Here is a 25,274-nt window from a genome sequence, read left to right on the forward strand (position 1 = left end):
GTAGGCTGCACAACTTTTCTCATCACACAGTGTAGGCCGCACAACTGTTTCTCATCACACCCAAGGACATATAATATGTATTATTGTCCATATAAATGTTTCTCATCAAATGTAAGGGCAGACTGTATGCATCAGCTAGGTCAGTCTGTTCTTCAAACCGTTAACAATAATTAGTAAGAAACTTGTAATCAGGAGTGACTGTCCTTGGAGAAACATCCTGGAACACGGAAGCTTGTTAGAATTGTTCAAGGTAAATCAGTTTAATTAGAGATTAGAGTGTCCTTTGGAAGAACTATCCTCATTATAATAGTAAAAATCACACCCACTGCTTCGAAGACCCCTGCCTGAATAAAGACCCTCACCCTTTGAGCCTGCACAGAAAATTAGAAACCCACTGTAACCTTAAATCCGAGCGAGCATGTTACTAACCGATGAGGGACAGAGGCAGTAAGTAATTAACCAGTAATCATTACAGTAAATGTGTAATCATGTAGTTTGGAGTGTATGAATACTTCTAAGTTCTTTTATATGGTGTGCTGGATTTGTGGGTGCTTTCCACCTGGCACCCTGTGCAGAATAAACCCCCCATCTCCTCTCTGACCCCATCTTGGTTTCGAGTCTTTATTTCTGGTAACCCGGGGCGGGGGCGGGGGTCCGGGCGAGTGGCGCTGCCCCCTCAGCCGCCAGGGGGCGCCGCGGTCCCGCCCCCGGCTCCCACCATGCGGCTGCCGCGCGCGGCGGCCCGGCTGCTGCTGCCGACCCCGCCGCGCGCCGGTGCCGCCCTCCCGCCGCGGCGGGAGGATCCCCCGGGAGGATCCCGCCATCCCGCCCGGGCCTCGGAGCAGGTGAGGCGCCGGCGGGGCCGGGGCAGCGGTGGCCGGAAGCGGGGCGGGAGGGACGCTCGGCCCCTTCCTGCGCGTCGCCCTTCCGCGGGCCCGGGGCCCTACAGCGGCCGCGGGGCGGTGCTCTGCCCGAGAGGGGTGGCGGCGGCCGCCCGCGGGCAGGGCAGAGCGGAGGGTCCGTCCCTGGGCTCACACTGAAGCTTCTCCGTTGGCAGCGGTGGCGGTGTGCAGTGTGGTAGCGCTCCCGGGGGTGTTTGCAGCTGCCGAAGGCGGCCCGATGCTGCCTTGTGCCCGGTGCCAGGGTCCCCCTCGGCAGCCGTTACACCCTCTTTGTGGTCAGTCCCATGTCCCTTCCGCAGACACCTGCGCACTCCGGCCCTCCTCAGTCCTGGAAGCTCCCCGGGCCCCGTTTGGCCTTTGGGGCCGTTCCCGCCCGCCAGCCCGCGGGTGGCTGCGGTGCCGCGGTGGCCCCGGTCCGCGAGGCCGCGCAGCCCCCCGGCTAGGAATCTGTTGGTTAGAGAGAGAAAAACCGGACCTGCCAGTGCACCGTGGTGCTTCATTAAGCAATTAACGGACAACAGAAGTCACTCGGACCTTGGCAGGTCCTTCTGTTAGTGGTTCAGAGGGGAGCGGGAGGAGGAGGCAGGATGGTAGGGCGGCTGGAGGAAGGGGAAGGCTGCTGCATGTCCTTGGGGAGGGAAATCCATCTAAATTTAGTGTTTTAACTTTGGGGTTTTCCTTCTGAGTAGCCCAAGTTTGCTAAGAAACCAGAAGTTCTTCCCCCCCATTAAAATAAATTTTCACAGGTTAAAAATATAAAAGAACCAAAAGGTATAAGCGATTTTTTTTTTTTCCTTATTCCTGGAATAAATTAGTTATTACAGTGCTTCATGGCTCAACTCCAGCTGACTTCCACAACGATTCAAATTATTTTTTTTTTCTTTTAGTTAAGCACATGGGTACATCTTGGCAGAAGTGATCGTAGTGCAGGATCTCATGTCTTGCTTATTTTGCTCCTGGTATATTAGAGTCCCAGGAACCCACTGTATTATTAGCACAGTGGATGTAGAAGAGTATTATCAGCAAGCTTTGAATAACCTCTTCACAGGTAGGGAAGAGAGGAGTACATTAGCTTAACTTGTTTGTTCTCTGAAATTTCTGTTAGGTCTTGATTGCATGTGTGGCGTGACCTTGATATTTGAGCATCCTAATATCACTGACAGACATCATTTAAATTGATAAAATGTTCTTTTAATAATTTAGTGGGAACTAAAATTCTCACTAGAGTTTCATTTGGGGTTTTTTTACTGCTTTTTTTCTCCTTTCTCTGAAGCTGGAAAATAAAACTAAAAAGAAACTTCAAAAGCAGATTTGTCAAGTTGCTCTGGATCATTTTGAGAAGCAGTACACAACGGAACTGGGAGAAGCATGGGCCAGCATCAGGTCTGTTGTTTTGGGGAGATGGCGGTGTGAGAGGAGAGGTTCTGTTATTTTTTTAAGTGGTTCATAAAATAACTTTGAAAACAGTCATGGACTGTTACAACTGCTTAAGTTTATTTTCAGTTTAGAACTAGTGTATAAGTGTTAAATAGCAGAAGACTAAAGCTTGGAATTTTAGTTTTTTCCTTGACATGATTCTTTTGGATGTGATGAAGCTTCTGTTCTCCTGTATGCTGTGCACTCCAAGAAGACTACAATCTTATGTGTTTGTTGACTGTTTTATAAAAACTTGATCCAAAAACCATCCCTTTATACTTAACAGCTTCTGTTAGGGTTTTTTTCCCTACAGCTTTATAGTATCTTGAGAGACTGAGACAAAGATTTTAGGAGACAGGTACCTCCCCTGATTTCTTCCATTAGAAGAAGTTGAATATTGGCAACATGTACAGAAAAGGCTATCGCTTTGGGCCTTGATCACACAGCCTCTAAAGAACTGGCTGTGGTACTGAGAGAAGACACTTTTCCTGCTCGCTGGTGGTGGTTGTTCGTCGGAAAGCCAGCGGAGGAGCCCTTCTGGAGAAGTTCACTGCCTAGCTTATATACTTTTCAACAGGAATTTGAACAAAAGCAATTGACTGACCTAAAGTGCATGAGGAGCGACCCATGATCAGTGCCATGTTACTTTGAACGGAAAAGCATCTTGCATGATCAGTCTTAGAAACCGTGTGATTCCTCTAGTTTAAAATAAGTGTCTCCATTGTTTAAAAAAAAAAAAAAAAAAGATGTGTAGCATTAGTTTAAGTGAATCAACTTAAAAACTCTTTCAGGTTGGATCAATGTGTTTCTCTTTTAGGCAGTAAATATTCCTGAGGAGTATTTTTTGAGGCTAAAAGAAAAAGTAATGAGAGGAATTCAAATGGAAAGTGGGGGAAATCCATGTAAGAAAGGTCTGAAAAAGTGAACTGAAATACGAACAAGCATGTTCCTCCCACTGCAAAACACTGCTTTTTGACTGTCTGATAGGAATATCTATTGGTTAAAGTTTTTCTGGCCCAATGTTTGCAGAACATGAAAGGAAATTTAGAAAAGAACACTTGTAAAAACTCCGTTGTATGGTGTTGGCTGGAACAACCATTGCAAAGGCAATGTGATTCTTTTTGTTGTGATATTTACAACTAATATTACAGTTGTCCTTTGTCCCTAGGGAAGTACTTTATAGTCAGAAGAAGCATTATGCTTCATCATTTGTAAATTCTGCAGTTGTTTGTTAAAGAATGAGGAAAAGTAGAGAACATCTTGTTTCAGAATAAGTGCTTTAAATGCAATAACTAGAGAAAATGGTGGCTTGATTTCCTATTAAAATTATTTTCCTGCATACTTTTCTTAATCACACCTAATCAAAATGTTTCCTTTTTGATTATATCAGAATCATCCCATGGTGAGATTGTTACTCTTATGTAAGAAAAGGCTTCCTACACTATGGAAAGCTCATTTTATTTGTCAAGCTGTTAAATTACTTTTCCTTTTTTCAATCTAGAGATGTACTCACATACCCATTGTGCTGGCAGTACGCCATTCTGCTTAACAAGTTCAGCCCATCCGCTGAACTGGAAAACACCTTGCGTATGAAGGGATATCATCCTGCCTTTCCAGGAAGTTTGCCCTATCTTCCAGCATCCTTTAAGTGTTACATCAGGAGAACCCCTGGGAGATTCCCTGCACAAAAACACCAGGCTGGTAAACTGAAAGAGTATTACCTGCTGAATGCCGCTTCACTGTTGCCAGTGTTGGCATTAGAAGTGAAAGATGGGGAAGATGTTTTGGATCTCTGTGCTGCACCAGGGGGTAAATCAGTAGCTACACTGCAGTGTGCCTATCCAGGTAAAGCATCGAGGTGCTGTTAGAAGCTGATCCCTGGCTCTGTGCTTGGGCTATTTCAGTTGTGCCTGTTTTCTGTACAAGATTTGGGTTCGGGGCAAAAAACCAAACAGCAGTTTAAGTAGTTCTATGCTGTTTAGTAAGATTTTTATGAAGTCTGTTTACCTAAAAGAGGATGAAAAATGCAGTAGTTATTTAAATATAGGTTACTGTAGACTGACAGACAAAAGTGGAGTAGCTCTTATGTTTTTCTTCCTCCACTGGTTGCTTTTTTGTTACTGTTCAAAAAGTTACTTAAAATGATGTAGATTTGTTGGCACAGGGAGTTAAGTAATCTGCAATCTTAACGATACTTGTAATTTTGTTTCTTTTTTTTTCCTTTTCCTCTGCTACCTCTCTGGCCAGTTCTATGCAAACCGTATAAGTAAATCTAAGTGTACTGATGTAAAACAGAGAATAACAAATTAAATGTGCAAGATCGAGGCAGAAGGAGAAAGCTTATGATGAGGAATTGTTCTGTATCAGTATTTAATAAGCTTTGTGGGTCAATCCACCTGGTGTTCCACAAGGGCACAAAAATAATCATAGTGTTTAGAAGGTAACAGCAAACAGCAGGTTGGTCTTTCCAGGGCAGGGAGTTAAGGCAAGCTGTGATTGCTGTTTCCAAGTGTCTGTATTAGCTTGGGTAGTAACTGTCTCAAAATGTTCCCAGCACCTTATGTTCTTACTGATGAGACCGTTACTATAACCACCTGCACCTGTTGATTACTGCTGGTTCTCCCTTCCTCTTCTAGAGGAATGAGGTGATGCCACTGAGGTAAATTAAATGTGGATTGCCCTTTACAAAAGGTTTGCAAAAATATCTACTTCTATCCTATGGTTGCTTCTGAAGATACTAAATTGTTGCTGTGAACATAAGATATAAGGAAGTTGACTCTTAATATACCTCAAAGAATGCTAAAATGTACCATATTGTGCTTGACAAACATGGTGTAGGACAACCTGTGGAGACATGAAAATAGAAATTTTATTAAATTAGAAAACGGGACTAAGGAAAAGATACTGTGCTGTGTTTCTGGTCTGGGTGCAAGCAACAGCAGTGTTTCTTCTGAAGGGCTAACTACTCTGGCTACAGTGTTAAAATAAGTGCAACCAAAAGGTTTCAGTTAAAACACTTCTAGGTTAAATTTCAAATAACTAGGGAGTTGGACTGCTTGGCTTAGGATACACAAAACCGATATTTTATTTATTTAAGAGGTAATTAATAAGGGTAATGTATTTAATTTAGACAATGGCTCAAGGAGCCCAGAAAGGCACTCACTTAGCACTGGTCTTTGGATATGGATTATGTTTAAAGTTTGTTTTACTATGGAAGTCTATTGCTACAATAAGTATTTGCTACTAAATATGGATTCCTCTGTAGAAGCATGTTGAAATTTACTTGGGTTTATAAAAATTCAGCAGTGTTATAAAACATGCAATAACATAAGCACATAAGGTGTATAGTCATGGCAAAACAGTAGAGCTTCTGAAATTGGTGTAACTCCTTGTATTTGTAAAAAACCAAAACTTTATTTTTTTTTAATTTTCTAAGGTCAGTTTCACTGTAATGAATATGATGATTTGAGATCAAGGTGGTTGAAACAGACAATAGAATCCTTCATCCCGGATCCTTTGATTAACTTAATAATGGTCTCTAAACTGGATGGTAGACAGATTGGAGATCTTAAGCCTGAATTATATGACAAGGTAACATTATGTCTTATTCGCAAATATATTTCTACATTCTGCTGCTTCTTCCTGTGCTGCTTGCTTTTTAATTTTCTTTTTTTTTCTGGCCCCCACAAAAATATCTGATCTGTCAAGGGGAACCAAGGTCATGTACAGGGTTTGCAGAGCCTCAGGAATTACTTTATGAAGCATGTTGTACATTTAATTGTGTTAGATGATGTTACCCACTGAGTCTTGGTAGTGAATTCTGGAGACCTTGCAGCAATGTTCTTTGCGCAATGTGTAATTAGGAAGGGGGGCAACAAGTGAGAGCTCATCAGGTAGAGGGTACTTTTGGAGCAGTAATTTCTTATCCCCCCCCTTCTCCCTCCATAACTCAATAAAAACATCTCAAAATAGTAATTACATCATTTCTGCCACAAAAATGGAAAATAAAAAGGGTGTTCTAAGTGTTTGCAAAAGTAAGTTGAGTGGATTTTTGGCACACAGTGTTCAGAAAGTGAATATCTTTATTGTGAATTGTCTTATTTGCTCTTATTTATTGTTTAGGTACTGGTTGATGCTCCTTGTTCAAATGACAGAAGTTGGCTATTCTCTTCTGATATTCAGCAAGCTACACTTAGGCTAATACAAAGGAAGGAGTTACCATCTCTACAATTCCAGCTGCTAAGGTGAGAAGTGCAAAGGAAAGCTATTAAAGGAGTTTTTCATAATTAATAAAAATGATATGGAGGCAAGATTTGTCATGTTTCATAATCAAAACCAGGTTTCACCATGTGAAAAGAAAGTGAAGAATATGTTGTTGCAATGCTGTTTGCAATAAACAGTTGATCTAGGTTAATGTGAATATGGAAGTTTGTACGGGGTAATATAAGCAGTGAGGCATAGGTCCTCTATTACTGTACTGCTGTACAGTCCTCAACTCACTTGTTCACGTATATGTCCATTTTCAGATGACTCAGAACAGGCTGGTACAACATCAAAATATTTTTGGTGGACACAGCTAAAATGGTTTCAGATATATTCCTCAGCTGAAGCAAAAACACACATATAATTTTTAATAGTGCTTTTTTAAATGTCTGTGAAAGTAGTTTATAAACCTACCAAGTTGGGCGTTCTTCCCCAACTCCTTTTGTTGTTGTTCTTTCACAGAATTATCCTTTACAGTTCTTTATTGCACTCTTTTTGATAACTGAGCTGTAAGTCAGGACTCGTTACCAGCCGTCACTTAGGTCATTAGTTAGTGCTGCTTCAGAATTTGCTTTCTGGGCTGTTTATATGAAAAGATTGCGTCCACTATTGTACTTTCTTACATGCTGCTAGAATTTAATACCCGTTTGACTATGTGTAGCAGAGAAAGATTACTGATCATAATTGATAGGGAAAAAAAAGTAAAAGAATGTGGGGTTTGGTGGGAAAGGATTGTTTGTTTATTTTTCAAGTACATCCACCTGTAATTCAAATCAAGGTTGTTGTGTATTACATTTTTTAATACCAGCCATAGGCTAGAATTTGTGAAGCATTTCAAACTACAGTTTTTCTTATTGGGGGGGAAAAAAAAGTGATTTCCCAATAATACCTTCTAGACTTGAGTGTTTTTTGCAGTCACGCCTGAAGTCCATCTGTCAAAGCAAATTGAGGGAAAAATAACATATTATAAAAAAGAAAAAGAAAGTTTTTATAGAAAGTTCCCATTGCAGCAGTTCAAGATAGTTTTGCATGACTTCCAGTTGAAAAAGGCCTTGCAGAAGCCTATGATTTATAACAGAAATACAAGTATCTTATTGCAATAATGCATCATGTCACCCATTTCCTTTGAAGAAATCAATCACATCTAAAACACTGACCTGTTTCAGTTTTCCCTTTTCAATATTTGACATATAAAATCCAATTTGTGAACCTGTACCAAAAGAAAGCATATATCATGCAGAGAAACTTTTGAGAATTTGCATAAATCACTCCAGATTGTAATCCTGAAGTGGAGAACTCATGACAGCAGAAACCTTGTTTTTAAAAAAAGGAGACATTCCTGTCAGCCCAAATCAGATTTAATTGAGTATTCCTAAATCAAGAAGAGAACTTTGCTTCTGTTGAAAGTATACTTTACTATAGCAACAGCAATAAAAATTAGATTTGTAAGGACAATATACTTTTGATATGTAAATTGAAGTAAAAGGACGGTAATTTCATTGCTCTACATAGATCTGAGTAGTTCTGTAGATTGACCAATCTATTGTTATGTGCACTGGATTTTTTTTTTTGTCTTTTAAAAGATTTTGGAGCATATGAAATAAATGGTTAGGTTCAAGAGTTAGAGATTACAAGCGTTATTGGGTAAAATATTTGACGTATACTTAGTAAATGGTATAGCTGTTCACTGTATTTTTATTGTACCTTTTATCCAATCACTTTAGAATGAATTTCCACTACTAAAAACATCTCAGATCCCATGTGAAAGGGAAGAAGGAAATGATAAAATGAGACCAGGAAAGGCTAACTGGTTCATGCAAGTGCATTAGATGTTTGGCAGAATTAAAATTGTGGAATGCTACCCTGTTCAAGCCTTTTTTTTATGGCTAGAGTCTATAATTATAAATAAAAAATTGAGTTTGAATCCCATCTCTGATACTTCCAGTAATATTCAGGAAGGCTGAAGCTATGTTGATCCAGCTGTACTGCGTTTTATGTGAGTCAGCTCATGAAGAGCTACCTGTGGTCTATCTATTCAGATTACCTGGTGGTTTATGCTCATGGGCGTTTCTCACCTTGATTCCTGTATCTGTAAAACAAAAACGAGCATAAAGCTTGATGCCAGCAATATTGTTGAGAGTAGTGTAAGAAATACTGTGCCATTTGAAGATGAAGCTTAAAGTATAAGGACCAAGCATTATTTCAGTTTAGCAGTAGTATTAAGTATAACACACAAGTGGGAAGAATGAACTGCAAAGGGTCGTTCTGTTTTCATTTCTATCAAGTCACATTTAGCCCAGAATTTGAGATTCCCTCTTAATTAAGGAAATGCTTCACTTGTAATCTGTTTTTCTGGGTTTGGTCATCTTGTGCTTTTTTTTTTTTTTTAAAGCAGATCTGCTTGGGGGGGGGAAGCTGGGGACATCAGAGAGGAAGTGAAAGAAAGAAAAGTAGGTTTTGCAAGACAGTGTCATTTATTAAGAACGTAGAGGTTTCAGAGAATGAAGATCTGGAAGAAGTGTTGAAACTGATGCAACAATCTTCCTACTCCAGTCTGAATAAAAACTGAAATGTAAATAAGTGGCATAAATGCTGAAGAGCAAATTTTAAAAGCAGTGAGGGCACCACTGATTTGAAGGAAATTGAGATTGTAACGATTGTTAATACCAAAATCAAAGCATCCCTGCTGCGTGCCATAATGCAAGAACACACTGCAAATCTTGTTATTATTTGGAGTGTTCATGCAGAAAACAAACTGCAAAGTAAGGAAGGAATGTTCATTTCCTGACACTGAATGCTAGCACAAAATACAGTGGTTCCTCTAAGTGAATTTGCCAATGTTATCAGTTTTCAGATAGAAATTAAATTTTGGATTAAGCTCAAGTGCATAATACCTTAGTGGTGAAACTGTTATGGATGTTATAATTATTCCTAGACCAGTTACTGCAGCTAAAAGAAACTGCATTAAGGTTCAGCTGAAAATAAATCCAACAGGATGCAATTTAGAAAACGCAGCAAAGGCATTCAGACTACTGTAACTCTTCTATACACAACATCTCTCAGCGCCAATTGGTATTTAATAGCGTTCTGGTCCACAGGAGCTCAGACTAACTTTAAAAAATACATATTGGTTGACTTTCCATTTTCACCTCTTTTTCTTCCTAGTAGTTGGCTACAATCGAGACTGTGTGTATGTCTTAGGTATTATTCAAAGCAAAGTTAAGAGATTTGGGTGAATTCGGGATGCATGAGAAGTTTGAAGTGTGCTTTGGATTACTGGTGGCGAAATAAGCCATACAAAATGCTCATTTTCCTAGCTTATCTCTTTCAAGTTGTATGTATTCTCATTTTCCAGAACTCAGGGTGAAGTATTAAACTTGGCTTGAGAAATCCAGAAAACCCTTTATTCTTCCTAGTTCATGAAATGTTTCAATCCCTGTTTTGTTTCTAAATACGATTTTTAAGGAACTGTGTCTGGTTCTGTATAACATACAAATCTCCTCTTACAAACCCATGCAAGTGGAGCGCAATAGTGAGGTAAAATGAATGTTTCCCTCTGTACAAAGAACGTTTTTGCTTTGGGTATCAGTCATAACATGGTATTTGAAATTGCTGGTCTTTTTCAAGAAAAGGTTACCAGAAGTTTTGAGGTTTTGGGTTGTTTTGTTTTGTTTTTTTTCTTATTGAATAGTTTGGGAGGTAGAAGGGTTGTGCACATGCTTTTATTTTGAAGGAAATAAAGCAACCTCAACCCAAGTATTCTGAACCTATTTTTCTGAATTAAAGGGTACTTAAACCATTAGTTAATGTCATATGTAAGTAACCAGATGTTGTGCAAGCGGCTTCATAAAGTTTTTGATCTGTGTTTGTCTTGCTTCTGTCCCAGAGCAGTGACTGATGATGATGCACCCATTTCCTATGGTGGTTTAGCAATCTACACACATGGGAAGTAAAATGAGATTGACTGTTTTCCTTGAGTCATCAGGTAGAATTGACAACCTGAGTCTCTAAAGCCTAATCTACATGCCACAGGACCTGCTTTATTTTCTCTAGTTCCAGACCTTTGAAAATATATCTTAGTTAGAATAAATGTTAAAACTGTTGGTGAAAGTATAGGACACAAACATAGCAAACCTTAAGTTATAAGCTGCTCTGTTTTCTCTGGTATGTGAAAATTAGTGATGTGGTTTCATAGAATGCGTATAGATTTACTTGTTGAAAAAAAGTCTTTTTCACATAGTGTGTAGTAAATACTGTGATTTACTGGAAAAATCCTGGTAGTCCTCCTCCTGCATTCAGTGTCACCTCTAGTTTTCACTGAAATGTAGAGTTTTCTACGTGTACCTAGAAGAGGAATTGTGTGCTCTTAATTGGGGGGGGGATGTTGTACAGTGAAGGCAAAAGTTGTTTTTTAGACATTATACCATCATATATTTAGCATATGGTACTATTGCACCATTTCTGTTTTAAGACAAAAGTGAAGTAAAAAGGAAGATACTCAGAAATAGCTAGCTGTCCTATGCAGTGATTCAGTTTTGTGATTTGCTACTGACAAAAAAAATAGCAGCCTTTAATGTTCATTGCAAAGGCAAGGAGAGCCAGTGTCTTGAACCTTTAAAAAAATTTACCATCGTAGAAGTTGCTTGAGTGTTAGTGTCAGGCATTAAAAGGGTGGTAGGGCTGAATGTCATGGGGGAAGGAGAAGCACAAGGGAGTCCCTCCAGAAATACGTCAGCCATCTTGTGCCACAGATTTCTGTTTCAGATGTGCTGGAAGGAGCTCCCTGGGTGAAGTTCAAGGGTGTTTTGGAGTGACCTGAGGGGATTCTGAACTGTGGTACCAGAAGGGGAAAGGTGAGCTGAGGAAAGAAGTGGATGCCATTTTCTGTGGAGAAGGGAAAGAAGGCACGTAAGAAAGTGGAGAAAATCATGTTGAGGATTGCTTCATCACACTGTTCTTCAGCTCTTTCCCTGGAATTTTTCCCTTTGCTGCCCTGTAGCTGCCCATTTAATCCACTTGTTATCCATAACCATCTAGTCAATTAGCTCCACTGGGAATTTTTTAGAATTGCAACTGCTGGACCAGCAAATCTTTTGTGGGTTGTGTGGATGATTCCTTCATTAACCACCTTCTATCTTAGAAAAGCTGCATACTTTATATAGTCTGCTGGCCCTGGGCTCCAGATTGGGCATGCTGCCCAGAGTGTCTTGCTGTGCAAACGGTGTTCCCTCTCTGTGCATTCTTGACCCTCCAGATGAAAACAGTTAGGTAGCTGCTGACTGGACAAGGAGATTTTGGTTTTTGTTCTAACTTCGTATGCTTTAAATGTGCTATGTTTGTGCTGTGCCATTCCTCAAAACACTGTTGATTATGTTGCTGGTGGTATGAGTCATTTTACTGAGTGTTTTAGACTCGTGGTTGGTTTGAATTTCTTCACAAAGAGTGACTGCTGTGGCCACTGTTCTAGCTCCATGTTGTCTTCCATCAGAGATGTTAAAATAAATAGTTCCTGATTTTATGTACCGCCTGGTTCCTTAAGCTGTGGCAGTGCCCTGTGAGTAACTCACAGATCAAGTCCCTAATGATATGTTGCAAAACAGTTAATTGAGTTAATAAATAACTGCATGAATAAACAAATAAGCTACCCAGCAGCTAGTCATTTGTTTTGAGATCACAGGTTTAAATTCAGACACAAATTTTGCTTTAATTCCACCTTCAGTCCTTTCTGTGTATACGTGTGTTTCAAAAGCTGTAAGGAAAAACACTAAAGCTGTGTGGCAAAGTCTGTAGTGGGCTTCAAAGGTCTTTTGTTCTCCCTTCTGTAGCTGAGGTGGTCCTGCTTGGGCTATATATGTTGTTCTTCTTGTAAATAGTAAGTTTAAGTTGGAAAGAGGGATGGACCTCTGAGAGTGTATAAGGTAGGAAGGTAATTCTGGGATGACTAAAACAACAGAAGGATTGAAGGTCTGTGACAGTGGACTACCTCTGGCTGCTGGACAGCTGGAAACAGCCTTGCTGTTAGTGATACAGGGCCTGCAGAAATCCAGTGTGTGAGTGTGTGGGGCAGCTGCAACATTGAGAGTGAAAGCAAAATTCTTGAGCATTGTGTTGGCACTTGTGGCTCTTAAATCTGTGAACGGGAAATAAACCAATCTGTTACCATTGCAAAGGCACTGCAGTTCTGGTACTGCAAAGGATGTCTCATAGCCCTGTGTTAGCGAGACAAATATTTCGGAAGCTGCCATGCATTAGAGGAGAAGACTCAATAATGTTAAACTGAACGTTCATTTTTTTTCTTTAGAAGAATTTAAATTTGTTTGCTATGGAAATGTTATTTATCAGAATTTTCAGGACACATTTTGGCTAGAGCAGAACAGGCTGGGTTTTTTGAATTTGTGGTGTTTGGTTGTTTGGGGTGTTTTTTGGTGACTGTGTCTACTTTTATTTAGAGTTCAATCTAATGCTGAAAAAAAGCAGTTCACTTCATGTTTGTACTGTTGCTACCGTGTTATTCTGAACTGCAATTCTCTCCACTGTAGCAAAGCTTACTTTGAGAGGAGCAGAGGGAGTACCTGCTTGGGATATGGAGAGAATACTTGAACTACTGTCTTTGTCTTCTGTGCACCTCTGTCACCGCCCATCATGAAGTATTAAAAAAATTGGTATTTTGACAAAGGAGGAATTTCCTTATCATTTTGAATTGGTTTGGAGAAATAAAAGCAAAACCTTTAACATGCAGGCCTTATTGCCACAATGTATCTGGACTCCTTCCAAGAGGAAGAAGGAAATGTGTGATATCTTCAGTAATATCTTCATATCTATATTTGACACTGTCCCGCATGACGTCCTTGTGTCTAAATTGGAGAGACAGGGATTTCATGGATGGACAACTCAGTGGATAAGGAATTGGCTGGATGCTGGCACTCAAAAGAGTTGTGGTCAAAGGCTCAGTGTCCAAGTGGAGAGCAGTGACAAGTGGCGTTCGTTCCTCAGGTGTCGGTGTTGGGACCGGCGCTGTTTAACATCTTTGTTGGCAACATGGACAGTGGGACTGAGTGCACCCTCAGCAAGTTTGCTGATGACCCCAAGCTGTGTGGTGTGGTCGACACGCTGGAGGGAAGGGATGTCACCCAGAGGGACCTGGACAGGCTGGAGAGGTGGGTCTGTGTGAACCTCATGAAGGTACAACAAGGCCAAGTGCAAGGTCCTGCACATGGGTCAATGCAATCCCAAGCACAAATACAGGCTGGGGCATGAGTGGATTGAGAGCAGCCCTACAGAGAAGGACTTGTGGATATTAGAGGATGGAAAAGTGACTATGAGCCAGCAATGTGTGCTCACAGCCCAGAAAACCAACCGTATCCTGGGCTGTATCAGGAGAAGTGTGGCCAGCAGGTCGAGGGAGGGGATTGTCCCCCTCTACTCCTCTCTGCTGAGACCCCACCTGGAGTACTGTGTCCAGCTCCGGGGCCCTCAACATAAGAAGGACACAGACCTGCTCGAGCGGGTCCAGAGGAGGCCACGAAGATGATCAGGGGCTGGAGCATCTCCCCTGTGAGGACAGGCTGAGAGAGTTGGGGTTGTTCAGCCTGGAGAAGAGAAGGCACCAGGGAGACCTTATAGCGGCCTTCCAGTTTATAAAAGGGTTAGCAGTTTTTATTCTGATCAGACATTATCTTGCATATTGAGCAGAAATACATCCCAGCTGCCAAAAGATGGCACTGTTGAAGTGTTGTATTATTTTAAAATTGCTCTAAAATATATGTAATCTTTTTACTTTAATACTGAAAATGGTTGAATGATTAACATAATTAATGCTGACGCTTCCAATGGCATGCAACATAAACCCAAGCACAGGAGGAGTAGGCTGGACATGCAGGTGCTAGCTATGGAATGAAATATGTATTTATTGTCTGCCTATTTTTAAAAGGATGTTTGAGATGCCAAGACTTTTAGAATGAACAAAATGTCAGCCTTTCATGTTGAAAAGTGTGAAAAATCCTCTTTTTTGGTTCTGGCTAACCACATTTTAGTTGCATGTAAGAGTTTTTTGGTTTTAAAATTATTGTGTGGCTTTAGAGTGATCTTTTTTTCCCTGAGATATTAAATAATAAAACTGCTCTCTTTTCCCTAATTTACTGTTAGCATTTTTTCCATTGTTAGATTTAAAGTAATTCTTGAGAAATAAACTAGATAAAACTGCTTTAAAATAATACATTTCTTAAAAAAAAAAATAAAAATCTTATGCAGTACTTCTGTAATATGAGGAGTTAGGACAGATTAATGCATCTTTCGTACCTCTGACTTCCATAGTACAATACATGTCATTGAGCCCGTATCCAAAGACACACCTTGCAAAAATGGAAAGTATTGCTAATTCTTTTTTTTTTTTTTTAAAAAAAAAACCACTAAACTTAATTTAGAATGAGGAGAGGAACAATCTGTGTGTGTTAAATTGTTCTAGAGTACTTCCTGCACGGGATGGACATCAACCTTTTGTTTGGATTACAGGTGTCTGTTGTGCTAATGTCCTGAAGATTTAAGAGTGGATTCAGTGGCTATAAAATGATAATGTCAGTAGTTCAAAGGAAGTGTGGAGAAGCATCAGGCAAGTTCCTATAGAATGATGTGCCAGTGAATCCCACTCCGGCAATTTTCCAGCTATTGTAATTCCAAGCTATTCATGATTTGAAAATGTCATTAAAATTTTCAACTATTGGATATCACTAAAGTCTCCTAAATTCTGATATACTGATATGAACTAAAGTTGTGTTCAGAACCCCAGAAAAGAGCTGCTTTTTTTTTCTTTAGTTTAGCACATATGTCGTCTTGTAACGAACATGCATTAATACTTGCAGTTCTCTGATATAATTACTACTTTTGCATACTGTTTTATATTGTCTCCTGGAAGAACTAACCTTGGAGATCTTGTATACAGGCAAGATTTTTATATTTATATAAAAATATATATTTAAAAATATATATTTATTTAAAATATTTTCATATTTACCTGGTAAATAGGGCATGTTAATGGATTGTTGTGCATTTCACCAATTTTGGTCTTTTCTGCTAGGCCTTGACTATATTATGACACTAGAACAATAACCTCACACTTGTGCAGTGGTGTAGTATAATAACAGGCAACATAAAAGCTTGATTTACACATATTAGCTGTCAACAGTGATGGTGCTACTGTAGGGTCTCAACTGCAAGTACTGAGGGGTTGTCGTCTTACTAAAGCAGAAATGGTTGTAGGGAAAGGTGAACAAGTTACGAGGTTCCAGGGAAAGTTTCTTGTGCTTTTAATGTGTGTTCTTATGTTTATCCATATGAAGCTTGAGACTTTGCAGTATTAGTACCTCTAACATGTAAAATTCTTTATAGTAAATGTGTATACCTGAATTTAAAATTATGACATTATATATAACTAGATCTATATTTGAACTGGAAGTTTTAATTCTTTAATAAACATGAAGGTCATCTGTACCACTAAGAGAAAACTAACTGCAGATTAATTACCTTTAATGTATTTTATTTTTAAACAATATATTATAATAAGAGGAAGGTGAAAAAATATTTTCAGGGTCTTTTACCCTGGCATTCTTTTTAATCATTCTAGATTTGGAGCCCATTTTTAGGTGTTACAAAGTACCTTACAACAGGCACCAAATTCCTTCAGCTAAGAGTCAAGCTTTAAGGAAGGATTTGGAGGATAATCAAGATGTAATGTAAGAGGAATCTTACATTTTTAGATGGTGAAGTCATAGCAGCAGTGAGTTCTGCTAGATGTCTGTAAGTTATTCTCCAGCTCAGACCTCTCCCTTGGATAAGCTTGTTTCCCTCCATTGGTTATAGAGGAAGACTAGTTTCTTAAATTTATCTGAACAAATTCTCTTATGAGTGAATTGTCTGTCTGTCTGTCTTGCTGATGACGAGGGGACCAAACTCTCTGGATCTGCTTAGCCCAGCATAGCATCACCCTGTGACTTTGAGCCCAGCACTTCCTCACTTTGAATTTTGCAGCTCAGTGCAGGTTTATCAAAAGCCAAGCACGGCTTAATCAGGGGTGGCGGTCAGTTGACTTTGAACACAGACACTGAAACAACTGTTGCTGAACTTGACAAGATGGATAGATACATTGATTAACCTTGCAGTGTAAACCAATCCTCCTTAGATATTTTAATTCGTGACTTAGGTTCAGAATAAAGATAACTGCACTGAGCAGCCTGACCTTTCTGGGTCATGGGCCAGTGAAGATTCCTAAGCTAAGGAGGCTTAGAGTTAGGGGCGTTTTGATGTGAGATTTTCAGGATTTTGTTCGGAAGCCCATGCTGCGCTTTCCTCTGAATCACTGCCCCAGTGACTCAGTTGTAGGAGCATGGTGCCTTTAAAAGTGTTGTCTTGAATGGTTGTTACTTTACATATGGTAAGGAAAGGACTCTTAACAAGTGCCCAGGCTTTTAACCCTGTAAGCTGTAGTTATATCTACTTTTTTGGTGTTTACCTTTACGTTCTACCTTTTCCACTCTTACATGGTAAAAATATTTTCTCACTTGTTTGAATGTTCATGTAGTATCTGTCTTATAGGTAGGAAAGCAGTTGCTGTTATCTACTTCTATGAGTAAAGTTATCAGGTGTGCTAAAAGTACATCTTGATTGTCATGCAAAAATATTTTTGCATTTTCAAGCCAGCTAGCTGCCCTCTCGTGGCTTGGCATTCCTGTATGCATGGAAAAGGTGTAGCTGGAGGGGACAATTCTATGAAAATGAGTAAAGTAGGTGGTTTCTAATAATACTGTGAAGATCAGCTTAACTTTGAGAGCCCATTTAGACTTCAGCTCTGTTCTCTTTGAGTTCTAATGTGAAAGCTAAAAAACAAGCAACTATTACATGGGGGGAAAAAATGCTTTTATGTTTTCCAGAAGCAGTATGAGGCTGAGAAGCTGGAATCAGTGTGTGGTTCTCTTACTGTCTTGTTGTTCATGAGAAGGGAAGGTTGTACATTCCTGCTGTGCTTTACAAGTTACCTTTCATACATCTGGGTGCACTGTGGTTGCAGCCGCATAAGCCCTGCCCTTTTAAATGGACAGCTGCAAACAAGGAAGGTAGCTGGAGTGACAGTGGAGACAACCTAGGACCTCGAGGCCAGGACTGGTGCTTTTGTAGCCTGCTGAAGAGTGTTTGTGTGTTGGGATGAAGAGGGGAGGAAGGATGAGTGTCTGGAGCTGAGCAATTCAAATGCGTGCTGGTAACTGCAGAATTTTAGAAAGTAAGATCTGGAAGGGACGTTAGGATGACACCTGCTCTGTTTTACTGTCTCAAGGTAAGTGTCATCCTGTATCAACCTGTGTCTAAAACAGTCTTAAACATTTGTGTAGGCTCCCAAAAGCTACTCAGAGGTCTGAGATAAGCTTGTAGTTTTGTGATAGCTTTAGCTAATTTTGGAAGTATCCTAGAATGAGTCCATTAGACTCAGTTGAATTGAAAGTATTCAGACTAAGTGCTCCGTAACATGTTTTTTCCCTATAACAGGCTGAACTTGAACTGCTCACTCACATACGCTAAATGTGCTAGCCATCTGCTCACTCTCCATCTTTTTACTGAAGACTGATACAACAAAGGCATTAAACACTGATTTTTCTTTGAGCATCTTCACTTGAGAGCTCTGCTCTTTTACGCTAACTAAAATTGGAGTAGTATAGACTCCGGTAAAATATGTACTTGGCTTGCTGATTAATGTAACCAAGACTCATAGAAAAAATGAGCAAGATAATGTGTACACTCCCCAGAGAAACAGATTGGGTGTAATATGCAGGAATTTTCACCTGGGAAGGTGAACACAGTTGTATTATCTCTGTTTGAAACAGTAATTTGTCCTGGTGTTTCCATATTATTTCAAACAGGACTTTCAGAGCAGCTTTGATCTGTGATCTGCTTTGATCCTGCTTGTGATGAGGCTTTTTTTTATTGATTCTTTTCCTGAAAAGGTCCAATCCTGTTAAAAGGACTTATCTTTTTCCCCTTGTATTTTCTTCTTTCCTTTCTCAACTGTTTTTTTTTCAGATATCACCCTTAGAAAGTCCTCAGTGTATCTCTGGAGTAATTGCTGTTTCAGTGGCATTGTGTTTGTTTATCTGGGCTCGGAATCAGGCTCACTGCATTTGGGGGCTGCTCACCTCATGCAGTCTGAGGATAGGGGGTGTTTTCTTTTTATTTTTCCCCGTAGATTTGTTTTTGAGGGGTTAGTGCAGTATTGTCAGTAATATCTACCAATCTAAGATTATTCAGTGTCTTTCCATACAGCAATACTGTGTGTGTCACTGTGCTCCATAAATCCATGCTTCCAATATCTGCCCTGCCCTCGAGCACCTGCTAAATTCCCAATGACACACTTGCAGGTCCCCTGAATGCCTGCCTTGTCTCTCTGATATTCACAACCTGAGTAACAGCATTCACCTGTTCAGATTCTCTTGCTTTTAAACAAAAGAAATTTTGGTTAGGGAACAATTGTATTTTAATGTGGTATTTGCTTCAGCCCAGTAGTATCTGTTTTCCAGAAGCAGTGAGGTGATCTGTTTGAATACTAGCTTACAACTCAGTCTTTGAGCCATTATGTCCCGGAAGGCTCCAAAGTGTATGATTAAAAGGGATTATTTTAAGAGAGCATTTTAATAGCAAATGAACCTTTAGTGTAGCTTCCTCTTTCAGTTATGTGGTGGTACCAGATTTGAAGAATGCTCTTCTGTGGTGCAAGATTTGAGATTTTTCTTACTCTCTTAATTTGCAGTAGGTAAATATGGATTGCATATCTCATTTCTATACTCTCATAGGTTATATTTTATCTATCCAAAAAGAGGACCTTGCAGATCTGCTTTAAAGTAATTTTTAAACTCGGTTTCAGTGGGAAAGTGAAAAAGAGCCTCTGTTCTGTCCATCCACCAGTAGTCATGAAGCTTTCAGGATACTTGAAATCTTAAGCCACCATTTTGCCTTTGTTTAGTCAAAATTTGTCAGCAGGTTAATAGGTGAGGGGAACATAAACAGGAAATCCAGTAAGTCATATTTCCTTAGGAAATCAGGTTGAAAAGTAGTGGCTCAGTGAAACCCCCGAGTCCTCTTACCTGCTAAATATATTGCTGAATTTGCAGAAATGTTTGTAGAATTACAGCCCAGTAATTAGTTCAGGCTATTACTGCAACTGTACATTCTGATATTTGTTCATGCAAGCAGCTAGCTAAGTATCTAACTAGCACTTTTGATGTGGTGTAACCCATTTTGTATGCACAGTTGCAGCATTTTCACAGTTGTGCTGTGCATATAAATTCTTGAAATATGTTCTGCAACTCTGAATGGATGCTGCTTTCTGCTTGTCACTGTTGTGTAAAAAATACTTTCAGTTAACTGAGAATACATTAATAAATGAGAAAGCAAAAATGTGTTGCAGGTAGTTTCCTGAACTGTCAATTATATACTGTTAAGACATTTTCATGATGATATTTTTCTCATATGTATGTATACCTACTTACAACTCTAGACTTAGAAGTCTTTACATGTTCCTCCACCCCCAGTATGTCACTTCTTATGTTGCATTTTTTTTTTCTTTATTTGTAGGTCTGCTATTAAAGCATTGCGTCCTGGTGGATCGTTGGTCTATTCTACATGCACTCTCTCAAAGGCAGAAAACAGCGATGTAATAAATCTCATTCTAAACTCCTGCAGTAATGTTATGCCTGTAGACATAAGTGAAATGGCCAAAGCTGTTTCTCAGGAATTCACTTTCCTCAGTGGTATGCAACAGCATGAACTTCTGGTTCTCCCAGAGAAAGGGAAAGCATGGGGTCCAATGTATGTTGCTAAATTAAAGAAAATGTAGTCCATCTGATGCCTTTAGTTTTTTATATGGGATATGTGAGAAATTAATATTTATTTCTAATATAGTATGTGTGTATGAACATGTCCAAGGCAACTGAATCTAGAGCATTGCAGGTTTGTATCAGCTGCCCCCTAATAAAAGGAAGCTAGACACTTAGTTTAGCTTAAAATATTGAATGTGTCTTCTAATGTGGACTTGGGGGCTTCTGTGAAGTCCTTATGAAGTCAAGGACTCTTTGTATTATTTTCAAGGTAATGCTCTTAAATGGATTTGTATCCTAGAACAGAGGCCTAGAATAGAGGTGGGGTTTTGCACTGTTTTTTGGTTTTGGTTTTTTGGTTACTAATTCAGTTTAAATACAGTATATTTTCAAATGAATGGTTTCAGTGGTCTGAAGTCATGGAAATCTTGCATTCTCTCTCAAACACATCTAGAAATCTGTTTTCTTGTAAGAACTGGTTTGTATGCAGAGTCTGTCATCTTAAGCGCTGACTATTCCAAGCAACTGGCAAAACAAGTTTCATATTTGCTAAGTTGTTTACTGGTTAAAAACTGCCTTTTGTTTACAGTCGTAAAAGTTATCAGCTATATTGACACCAGCTTTTTCTTTTTTTTACATTTTTCAGCTTACAAAAATATAAATTGAAAGAGTAAATTATGTTGTAATATCCTTAAAATGGTAGATTTAGATGTGTTTAGCTTTGGTACTCAGTTTGTGGCATAATGCAGTATATCCAGCAGTCTCTAGAGAACATATTTGAAAAAGAAGCATAATGATTAATGACTGCAATAATAGCACAGTATTCAAAGAGTTTTGTTACATAATTACAGTCATGACGAGCAAAACAGACAATCTGGAGAAGTGGCTTGTCCACCAAGTTAAGAAATGTTGCATGAATTCATGATGTTTTACCTGTGGTGTGTAAGGAAAGAGAGTCCCAGTGAGAACATGTACTGATGGTGTTTTCAGGTTCCCTCAATTCTGCTACACAATGTGGGTTAATGTATAGACATACGTGCACATACACACACATGGTCATGTGTATGCACATGCAGACTGTGTCTCCCTATGTACTGCCTGTGGGCTAGGTGTGAAAACTTCTGATCCAACAGTGCTCGAATTATGCCTATGAGAGGATCATGTAACAGTGTATATGTTAGGTCAAATGTTTGTCCTGAAGCAGAACGGAGCCCTTTCATCCCTCTCTCAAGCAAAGAGAGGTCCTTTCCCTGACTGAAGCTTATAATAATTGTTTTTAAGGAATGGTGTTTTGAAGAAGAGACTTTTTTTTTTTTTTTTTTTTCTGGTAGATAAGTTGCTTGTGTGGAAATGTGTGTGTGTACATTTAGATATTTCATATGTTTTGTGTGTACATCTCTTGTGTATATGTAATTATAAGTTTTTTGCAAGCACAAACATGACAATACGGATTTAATTTTTTTCTGAATACAAAAGAATATTAGCTTGTAAGTACTGGAAAAACTACCAAATTGGTCATTCTGCACCTCGTTAACAAAGGCAGGAATAAAGTTGATTGCCTGAGGCCTTCTGTAGGGTCCTTCATGTAACCATGCTGGCAATGCAGTAGTTGTACATTAAATTCTCTGGTGATTCTGTTGCTGTGAGCTCAGAAATACAACCATGACAGAACTGCTTTTTGTCTCTGAAAAATTCGGTTGGCTTTTCACTGCCTTTATTCTCTGTTCACCTTGTTACGCTGATGAGCCTCGACTCTGCATTCACCCCAGTTCTCTGTCAGTACACCCGTGGTCATGCAGCACTCAACATTTGTCCCTCCTCTGAGCATTGTGGCTGCTGGGAAGGTCCTGTCCATAGAATCCAGAGCAGTAAGAAGGCAGAGTTCAGAAGCACAGCACCTGAACTGAAGAAAATCTTAGTTGTCTGCAAGCAGATGCTGATTGTGAGCTGTAGCTTTGGTTCTTCAGGCTTCTGTGACTAAGAGGAAGATGGGCTGCGCAGTTTTTTTCGCTGCTGCATCTTTTGCTGAAGGAAATTAATGCATAAGGTACTCTGCCTCTTTGGTGCATGAGCTTCCATGGTTATTCTTTCACCTCCTTTGTGATGAAAAATGTTTGAGGTGCCCCCGTAGTATTACATCGTCAGCAGTGTCTCTGAAAACTGAAGAGGATATAAAGCGTATGCAACTTGAGGCACAGAAGTTACTAATGTATGCAGATGATACTGTGTTCTTATGAAAAGACCTAACAGCATCTGTCCCAGAAACATTAAATGTAATATCTAGATTTGGAGTCATCTCAGGCTACTGGATGCAATAACAATACCCTTGTCAAAACGCTTTCCATCAGTTTTATTTGCCCTGTGGAAATTGAAATGGAAAGCCAAGAATGTAACTTACTCAGGGATGGAATTAAAATATGTGGTTAAACTGAATGGTTGAGGAGAATGTGGGCTAGGTAATCACAGAAAGAACAAAGGGATCCTTGAAAACTGAACTTCGCTCAATCTCAGCATATGGGCGAGTCCCTGTGAACTGCATTGCATTAGACCTAAATTATGCAGTAAGGCCTCCTGATGTATGTAAAAGCTGCACTGAGTTCCACATAACCCTTTGCTGGTCTCCTGGAGTTTCTTTTCAACTAGTCTAAAAGTGCACCAAAAAGGCAGGGAAAAACAAGGCTAATTAATATGTGATACTTACTTTGCTTTGAGCAGATGAATGCTAGTTCAGAGTGCTGCAGAGGTGGTTTTTTTTTCCAGTTCTAATCAGTTCTGGCTGGTGACAGGGATGTGAAGGGAGAAGGGCTGAGAAGGGAAAGCAGAAGGGATGGGAGGCATGCCTGTGGAGGTAAGGGGCAAGGTTTGCACATGTGGGGAACAGCATCCACTCAGTGGTACTTGAAAAGCTTTCGTGTCCATTCAGGCACCTCTTAGATACTTCTGATATCCTAAGATGACTTCTGCTCACCTTCAGGACGAGGCTGCAACATTTTCCTTTTTTATACCTTTTTCTCAGGGAATTGTAATTTAATTCCTCTACTATGTCCTGCCTCCTCTTTTGCAGGCAACTGATGGAAATGGGATAGCAAACAAGTCAGGCTAACTTAGAGAAAATTGTAGCCCCAGGGAGAAGACAGGTGAGCAAGCTGTGAGCAAGAAAATAACCGTTTTTGTTGGACTGTGGAGTAGCTAGAGAAATCTACGTGATCTCTAATGAAGGCAATTAAGAGAGCGTTTGTCCGACTACTCACAATCATATTATGCACAGCACACATCAGTGCCAGTATACCTCAGAGGCAGCAGGGATAACTGGAGCTCAAATACTATCATGCTTTTCTGCCATTCCCTTTTCAAACGTACAAAAAGTAATTCCCCTGTTAGTTTGGGGGGGGGGGGGGGGGGGGGCGGGTTGGCACAATAAGAAATGAAGGCCTTCTATAAAGGTGACTTCAGTATTTGCCAAATTTTATCCTTTATTCAGTGAACAATTCAATTATGGCTTGTCAAAAGCATTCTCCACTCTGGAATAGAGTGGAAAAACAGATTACACACAAATGATTGTGAGCTGTTACAGTCAACTAGGGGACTAATGAACATTTGGCTTTCTTACTAAGATGTGCAAAGAGAGGATGAAGCATGCTGAAAGAGGGGTAAAATGAAAAGATCAGGAACACAGCAGTGGAAGAAAAATGTGAAATACTGGAAAAGAGATGCCATGGCTTTTAGCCTGGAAGACCAGCGATGCTGGAGCCTGCAGAGGAAAAGGTCTGTGAGGGTCTGGGTGTGGGGAGAGAAGACTTCCTTTGGGGGAGAGTGGGAGCCAGTTACCTGTGCTGGGATGGGAGGATCCCCCTTAGTTCATTTGGCTACCTTAGGAGAAAAATGTCTTTTGAGGACATCAATCATGAAAACTGGGGGGTTTCCTTTAAATTTACAGGATATTTAAATTAGCTATGATCACTTAAATAGAGCATGGCTACCTGTTTCTTGCAAAATGAATGGTTGTACCAGTGCAGCATTGCTATCAGAAAAATTGATTTGGTGGGAGGAAATGTTGAGAATCTGATCTGTCTTAAATAGGCTGTTCTGTCATAGAATATGGCCTGCCGATAAGCTGATTTAACTTTATGCAATTGGCTATAAATAAGACTCTTCCAGGGGAACTTGTACAGGCACATGTTGGTGTAGTCTCTTAACTTTCAGGTAAAAACTCTGGTAAAAGTGAAACTTTCTTGGTTATCAGTATGTCAAACTTGAATCAGAGAGCACAGAGCATATTCAGTCACTAGTCTTAGCTTTTAGATGGTGCTGCTGTGTCCCCACCACATGATTTTTTACTAAAGATAGTTTTTAGTAAGACAGGTCATAGCAATCATGGAACATTTGTCAGAAAATGCTTTCATTGGCTGATCTTCCTGGCTGCCTCCTAAGATTTGAGGTCAAGGCCTTAATGGCCTTGAAAGGTTTTATTTTCTTAGTAGTTGTACATAGCTTTCAACAGGAGCAAGCATCATAGAGCTCCCATGGCTCCATTTTAAAAATGTGTTTCAGGTGGTACCAAAATAAAATGCCTCGATCAAAAAGTCACAACTACTCTTGAGAGAAAGGGATGGAACATAAACCTAGGTTTTGTGCCAGTCTTTGTATTTCACTGAAGAATTTCACCTCCCTACAGCTATGTTTAAGGTGGTCACTTATATAAATGCTTCCTCGCTGTTTCGCTTTGTGATAGTGACAGTATTGGCGTGGCAGTACCATGGTCACTTACCAGTGTGTCATGGTGATGTAAGCATTCATGGTCACAGAAGAAAAGGAAATGGATCTGCTACCCCAAAACCAC

At 39.8% G+C, this 25,274-nt stretch overlaps 1 protein-coding gene across 1 annotated transcript; it reads left to right on the top strand.

Annotated features, from left to right (window-relative positions):
• The first annotated feature begins 719 nt into the window (after window positions 1–719).
• NSUN3 (NOP2/Sun RNA methyltransferase 3) lies at window positions 720–20,463 on the top strand. Its single transcript, XM_074816702.1, has 6 exons — window positions 720–845; window positions 2,176–2,285; window positions 3,820–4,163; window positions 5,755–5,909; window positions 6,441–6,562; window positions 20,193–20,463. The coding sequence occupies exons 1-6, from the start codon at window positions 720–722 to the stop codon at window positions 20,452–20,454; spliced, it is 1,119 nt and encodes a 372-aa protein (XP_074672803.1). The 3' UTR covers window positions 20,455–20,463.
• The last annotated feature ends 4,811 nt before the right edge of the window (window positions 20,464–25,274 follow it).

Source organism: Strix aluco, chromosome 2, assembly GCF_031877795.1.
Source record: "Strix aluco isolate bStrAlu1 chromosome 2, bStrAlu1.hap1, whole genome shotgun sequence".
In the NCBI taxonomy this organism is placed as follows: domain Eukaryota; kingdom Metazoa; phylum Chordata; class Aves; order Strigiformes; family Strigidae; genus Strix; species Strix aluco.